This window comes from Kogia breviceps, chromosome 6 (genome assembly GCF_026419965.1).
Source record: "Kogia breviceps isolate mKogBre1 chromosome 6, mKogBre1 haplotype 1, whole genome shotgun sequence".
Lineage (NCBI taxonomy): Eukaryota > Metazoa > Chordata > Mammalia > Artiodactyla > Physeteridae > Kogia > Kogia breviceps.
The window spans coordinates 53,259,658-53,267,072 of record NC_081315.1 but is presented as its reverse complement, the minus strand read 5'-3'; the positions used below and the strand labels follow the sequence as shown (position 1 = coordinate 53,267,072).

The window sequence follows — 7,415 nt, the reverse complement described above, 5'->3', positions numbered from 1 at the left end:
GATGCAGGGGACGCGGGTTCATGCCCCGGTCCGGGAAGATCCCACATGCCGCGGAGCGGCTGGGCCCGTGAGCCATGGCCACTGAGCCTGCACGTCCGGAGCCTGTGCTCCGCAACGGGAGAGGCCACAACGGTGAGAGGCCCGCGTGCCGCAAAAAAATAAATAAATAAATATTAAGTGATTTTAAAAAATTAATTAATTTTTGGCTGTATTGCGTCTTCGTTTCCGTGTAAGGGCCCTCTCCAGTTGCGGAGAGCGGGGGCCACTCCTCACGGCGGTTAGCGGGCCTCTCACTGTCGCAGCCTCTCACTGCGGAGCACAGGCTCCAGAAGCGCAGGCTCAGTGATTGTGGCTCAAGGGCCCAGTTGCTCTGCGGCATGTGGGACCCTCCCGGACCAGGGCTTGAACCTACGTCCCCTGTATTGGCACGCAGACTCTCAACCACTGCGCTACCAGGGAAGCCCCTGAAATGATTTTTAAAACTCTGACTTATTACCTGAAGCAATATTCAGTTTAAATGATTTGGAACTGTAGTTGAATCCTACATGATGTTTTTGGATCATCTACTATTCAGAAAGTGGTACGTGTTCATCATTGTGATCCCTGAGATGTAAATTATACTGATTTTCACTTTTCCTGAATTATTTTGGTAATGTTAACTTATATTACCATAACATATTAAAATTCTTTTACTTCATACAACCAGCAAGGAAAAATAAGCAACTCTACTCCTCAGATATATCAAATATTTTCTGTATCAGATATGTGAATACAATTATTCACATTACCTAAGCTAGTTTTTATCTTTAAAAATCACAAAAAGTGAGATTCCCTGGTGGCGCAGTGGTTGAGAGTCCGCCTGCCAATGCAGGGGACACGGGTTCGTGCCCTGGTCCGGGAAAATCCCACATGCTGCGGAGCAGCTGGGCCTATGAGCCATGGCCGCTGAACCTGCGCGTCCGGAGCCTGTGCTCCACAACGGGAGAGGCCACAACAGTGAGAGGCCCACGTACCACAAAAAAAAAAAAAAAAAAAAAAATTCACAAAAAGTAATTTCCCAGTTTGCCAAAAGTTTTGACTATTAAAGTCTGACAAATTTATTTCCACACAAAAATTAAAGGGATATGTTTATTTTATTTAACTCCTTCATAAGTAAGAATATAGGTGAGACACTATGGCTTACAGAATTGACTAGCCCAAAGCCAGTCAGCTGATTAGTGGCAGAGTAAGTTACTGCATCACTAATTTGATATTTTCTTCTACTTTAATTTTTAATATTTGTATTTTCAATAGCTGCCCATAGCTTAACATGCTGACATAAAATTAACAGGTTGTTGCTTTGTATTGATGCCTGACACCAGTAATATACTTTATTAGAACTCTTATCCATGTGAACTCTCCTGAGTTCACAAAGTGAGTCTCTATGAAAAATGATCATAATGAATAGTTAACCATTTATTATTCATGTTAGGACAGTATCCAGCACATCTCAGTGCTCTTTAAATGTTTGTTAAGTAAATACAAAATTTGGAAGATGTAAACATTAAATCCAGTAGTTTCTCTGTTACTTCATTTACTGTTAATTCACCTCAGGCAAAGCCACTTTTTATGTTTATAAAATAGGAGAGTACCATCTAGATCCTAGCTATTACAGAATGAATTAATATTTATAGTGTTGTGAGGTCTCTAAAGGAATATGTGATACATTTGGAGAAATGTCTTAATTTTTTCCACTTTCCTTGATGGAAGATTTTTCTTCCTTTAAAACATTTCTTTTTTCCTTAGCACAACTTTACACGTGGCAGAAATTCAACGTAGAACATTAAATACCTTCAAACTGTAACTTCATTTCCTTGTTTTTGTTCTGTCCCAGATTTTCTATATCCCTTCATGTGCTCACTTACCCAGTACTCCCCTCTTGTTCCAAACTTAGAATATTAATTTCTTAAGCATTTTTACATATACTATATTTTATTCTCTACGTTCCTGCAATGAATAGGAATCACTACACTATTAGCTATGTGTTGAGCATCTGTATGTCAGATGTGGACGCTCACAACCTGTGATAAGAGCCAACACTGGGAGTTCCCTGGTGGTCCAGTGGTTGGTGGGACTCTGAGCTTTCACTGCTGAGGGCCCAGGTTCGATCCCTGGTTGGGGAGATAAGATCCCACAAGCCACAGAGCGTGTCGAAAAAAAAAAAAAAAAAGCCAAAGCCAACACTTATTAGGTGTTTGCTGTGTAACAGGCATTGTTCTAAGTGCATTACATATATTAATTCACTTTATCCTCATAATAATTCTATGAAGTAGGTACTACTACTACTATCCCCAGTTTAGATGAAAAAACTGAGGAAGAGATCAAATAACTTGCCCCTAGTCACAGGTACTAATTGATGAAACTGGGGTAGGAATCTGGGTGAAGCCTGCTCTTGAATCGGAAAGACTTGAGTTTTCCACCTATCTTTCTCCTTTACTGTCACACTATTACCACTCACAACACTTCTGACACCATGTTTCCCCCACCAAGCAATTCTCTGCAACACCAGCTGGGCGTCCTACAATTTAACCAACTCTGACAGTCTACATGGAGGTAGTGTCAGATCCCACAGATTAAGGGCTCGGTCCCAGAAGACTGCCCCTACTCCACTTCAGATACCAATCACAAGTCCAGGTTGTTATCTGTGCTTCTGACTGATGGACTTTTAGTCTGAGGTTCCCATAACTCCCACCTTGGGTTTGATTAATTTGCTAGAGTGGCTCACAGAACTCAGGGAAAGAAACACGTATGTTTATACTTTACTGAAGAACATGATAAAAAATATAGATGAACAGCTAATAAATAAGTACATAGGTTGAAGACTGGGAGGATCCCCAGCACAGGAGCTGCTGTCCCCACGGAGTGGGGTGCATCACCCTCCCAGTATGAGGATGTGTTCACCAACCTGGAAGGTCCCCAAACCCCATAATATCAGGATTTTGTGGAGGCCTCCTCACATAGACATGACCAATTATTAACTCCATCTCTAGCCTCTCTCCCCTCTCTGGAGCATGGGGGTCTGGGGCTGAAAATTCCAAGCTTCTAATCACGGCTTGGTCTTTCTGGTGACCAGCCTCCATCCAGGAGCTCACTTAGAGTCACCTTATTAGAACAGATGCTGTTCCCAATGCTCCCACTACTTAGGAATTTACAAGGGTTTTAGGAGTTCTATGCCAGAAACCAATATATATATTTTCTATTGCCTCACAGCTCTTAACCACTGTTATATGTATATACCTATACCCAAGGTAGGTATAATAATAGTACCATATAGATGAAGAAAATGAGTCAGAGATCAAGTAATTAACTCAAAATCAGCCTAGTAAGTTAACTCCAAAACCTGTACATTTTTACTATATCAGAAAAGGAAGTATAGGATATGGCTCTTAAGCCAGAAAGGCTAGGCTGAAATCCTGGCTCTACCACTTAATAGCTATATGACCTTGAGAAAGTTACTTCTCTTTGCCAGTTTCTTCATCCTTAAAATATGGATAATAGAATTTACTACATAAGAGTTGTGAGGAATAAGGATATAAATAAAATGCTTACAAAAGTAACTTTGTACTCAATATAAACTTTTATTTCTACCTTTCCTTTTTTATTTATAAGAAAATAATCTGGCATGTGCGCTACTCTGGCAGCAGCTGTAAGCCACAAGTTAAAAGCATGAAGGCTCAAATTAAGCCGGCTTGGGTCCAAATCCCAAGCATATTTCCTTTAGGAAGTTAACCTCCAGGAATTTCAGCATCCTCATCTCTGACAGAAGAAAACAGTACCACTGCACAAACTTGTGGCAAATGTTTTAATAATAAATATTAACCACTGGCCATCTCTGCATTTCTAGCAGCTAGCACAATGTTTAATGAATAAACAGTGACATAGGTAAGATGCCCTTTGTTCTTTCCTTCACTAGTCCTCTCATTTTCTCCCTGGCATCATCCTAAAAATTTTGAAGTTCACCATCTCATCTTTTCCCTACTGTAAAGACCAGAATAACTATAAAGAAAAATGTAATTTTGTTACCACCTTTAGTTACCACTTACCCAGTAGTAATCATACCAGATTTTCAGCAAGTGGAGTGTACAAAGAGCACCCAACAGTACAGAAGGGGAAATGGAATTTTTATCTTACCACATTAAGGACTATTAAAAAATATTCACAGTTAATGTAATCAAGGCATATCTCTTTCTGTTTTTAACCAAGTTCCTCTTCAGTCCTAAGCTTGTACCACAATAAAATGTACAAAATCCTTAAGTTAATGGTAGACTCATTATTAACAAGTATGCTGCTCGAGAATTATACTTTAGGTAAATGAAATAATGTCAGAATTACTTTATAGCCCATCTTACAAATAATATAATTGCCAAAGGTGCATTCTCTTCACTTTATGTGAAAAATTATAAAAGTACTATAAGTTTGATCATTGCTCCACAACTAGCTGTGGAATTTCCCTAGGCTACTATTTGACAAAATGTTGGAGAACTTTTTTCATCACCATCTCTCTTCCCATGCACCTTCATTTTGTTCCCGCAGTTCTTAGTATGATCTGATTACAAATTAAAACAAATAAATTAAGCAGTAACCCAAACAATTTTCCCTATTGACAGACTTTTTAAAATTTACAGTTAGGTATTAAATATTAATACAATCATGTCACCAGTTAAAAATAAAAATTTATTGATCCAAGATTATTGCCAAAAAACTTAAGCTAAGCAAAAACTTTATTTAAGCTTAATGCTCTTTTTAACTCCTGCACGAATGCCAGATAGTTCACCACTATAACGTTGCTCTTCTCTACGAACTTCACGAACCTGGCCTCTTCTGCGAATTTTGGCTCTTCTGAACTTCTCCCGGTGTTTCACTCTGGGATTCCGATCAATCTTCTTTCTCCTAGGTGTAAGTCCCCTGTTTTTAGCAATCTGATAAGTAATGGCTCTCTTTGCATTTTGAACTTCAAGAGCCTGTTCTTCAGTACTATCTTCTTCTTTCTTTCTCTTCAAATTTTGTCTGTCTTCTATTTCTTTATAGTATTTCAGTGCAGCTTCATCAAAATCAGAATCATCAGAAAGCTCTGTAACAGCGGAGGCAGCAACAGCAAAAACAGATTTTGGCTTGGCCTTTGTGGATTTTGCTTTTAGATTCAGTTTTGCCTTTCCAGCACCATCTTTAAATGTGAGCAGATGACGAATCTCAGAGGACAGCTTCTGATCCACAACTGACAGCTTGTTGATCAAATTTCGGTAGGTAACAAGCCTTTCTATGACAGGATGTCCATGTGCAGGGACTCTCCTAGCTTTCAGGATCAGATAAAAACTGATGTTGGAGCAGTAGTTCAAATAGAGGTTGTATTTGGTCCTCAGGTATTGGCTTCCTTTTCCAGGTGGAATGATCTTTTGCTCCACAAACTGTAGCAATGGCTCCAGCTCATCCTTCACCTCTGTCAACTTAACTTTCAGGTCATCTATCAGCTCTAAGAGCTCCGGTGATTCCTTTCGCAGCATCTTCAGCTTCTCTTTCACTGAAACTTTCGCCAAATCCTTCACGACCCGTGTCTCAACCTCATTTACCTGAGGTACTGGTTTTGCAAAGGCCTCCACCCACGTAACTCCAAAATCGTCCTCTTGCAGAGCTTGGGCTAAACGTCGCTGAATGAGCTGTGCCTCCTCCTCCTCTTCTCTTTCCTCTTCCTCTACTTCTTGTTGACTCTGCCGGCCTCGGGACTTGGAACCATAGTCCGTGTCGTAGTAAAGTTTTTTCCTCTGACCCCACGACAAACTGGGATCCACCGAGACCTCAGCCTCACTCTGCATGGAGCTCCCACCATCATCATCGTCATCCTCCTCATTCCCCGCACTCTCTTCATCTTCATCGTCCTCATCGTCTATATCTAGGGCAAGCACCTCCTCCTCATCGCCATCCTCCTCCTCGTCCCCACTCTCCACTTCGTTCCATCCCTTAGCCAAGACAGCCCGAGATCGGGCCTCATGAAAATCATCTACCTTATCTTGGTAGTAGCTGGAGTCCCCTGGTGAGGGTGGAGATTCCAAATTGTCATCATTTTCGTCCGCTGGGTCGCGACCCGCCCTAGCTCGCACAGCTGCCCACTTGGCTGCACCGCGCCGCCGGGATCTCCCCACCATAGCTCGCGGTCTCAGCTTCTACAGCGACGTCAGGCTTTCGGTCACCTCTGACTTCCGCGCACGGGCCACGCGCTCCAGCAACAACAAGCCTCTATAACAGCCACGCGAACTCTTACCCCGCGCGTCTACAGGAACTCCAGTAAGATGCAGGAGTTTCCACCTCCTTCCGGTCCCCAGGATGCTCTCTGTATGGCGTTTGAACCAGGACTTCCGGTTGGTCCTTCAGGCCTTTCCGTGTAGGAACAATAGGTATAGGAAGTTCAGTTCCGTAGAGCCCTTTAGCCCAGTTCTTACTCTCGCGAGCCTGGGCGTTGCTGGGGGACGGCCTGGTGAACTGCGAGGTGAAGTCGCAGTGACCATTGGAGGGCGCTTTACCTCCATGCCTAGGAGAGGTCCTGGGGCGGTCCCGTGAGTTGTCCTGCGCCTGTATCGGTTGTCACCGGCCTGGAGCCGAGTCCAAGTGTAGATTTCCTTGTTTACTGGAATTGTTTTATCTTCTCTGCCTATCCGTCTGGAAGTTAATCAGGTTGTTTTTGTCTCCGCAACGTCTAAATACGACATTTCTGGGCCCTGTAGCCTGAGGCGGCAGCGGCGCCACTGCGCTCGGGAATCCTGGCGCGGGCGTCCGGGAGAGCGCAGGCTGGGCCTCCGGGCGGGTGGTAGCCCGCCTCTAGCTCCCTTTCCGCAGGGCTCGGTGACTTCATGGGATTTGTGTTCCTGAGGAGTTTCTGAGGGGTGACGGTGGGAAGGCAGAGCCGCGCTCTAGAGTTTGCCTCTTTCCTAGGAGCTCAAGTAGGCTGCAGAAGGCACCGCGATTTCTCTGCCTTTTAGTGGAAGAGGTTCATTCTTCAAGGTATTTTGGAAATGGCACATTTTAACTCTCAAGGGCGGACGCTTCATGAATTGTTCAACACTTAATAAGCACAGGTCAGCGTGCTAGGCTTTGGGAGAACAATGGTGGGCGAAAGCAGACGCTGTTCCTGCTGTGGTGGAACTTGTGGTCTAGCTGGGGGCACGCGTTAATCAAGTCATCACGCAAAACGTGCCAGATTATAATTGGGGTGAGTACAGGGAACACTTGTCCTATGTTACCCAGCCTTCAACTGCTGAAAATACTCAACCTGCCTTTTACATCGCTTTTTGTACACGCCATCCATCCCCCTTTTCTAAACACTAAAGTGTTTAGTACTCCCGCCGAAATATGGGAAATTTCTGCTGTATTGAAGAGACAGTCTA

General features: G+C 43.2%; 1 protein-coding gene across 1 annotated transcript; it reads right to left on the bottom strand.

Annotated features, from left to right (window-relative positions):
* Nucleotides 1-4,692: 4,692 nt before the first annotated feature.
* On the bottom strand, nucleotides 4,693-6,845 carry UTP3 (UTP3 small subunit processome component). The gene has a single exon (XM_059065784.2). The coding sequence runs from the start codon at nucleotides 6,177-6,179 to the stop codon at nucleotides 4,761-4,763; it is 1,419 nt and encodes a 472-aa protein (XP_058921767.1). The 5' UTR covers nucleotides 6,180-6,845; the 3' UTR covers nucleotides 4,693-4,760.
* Nucleotides 6,846-7,415: the final 570 nt, after the last annotated feature.

What these genes read in the sequence shown, in the direction of transcription:
- UTP3 (XM_059065784.2), bottom strand. Translation starts at nt 6,179, where the DNA reads ATGGTGGGGAGATCCCGGCGGCGCGGTGCAGCCAAGTGGGCAGCTGTG.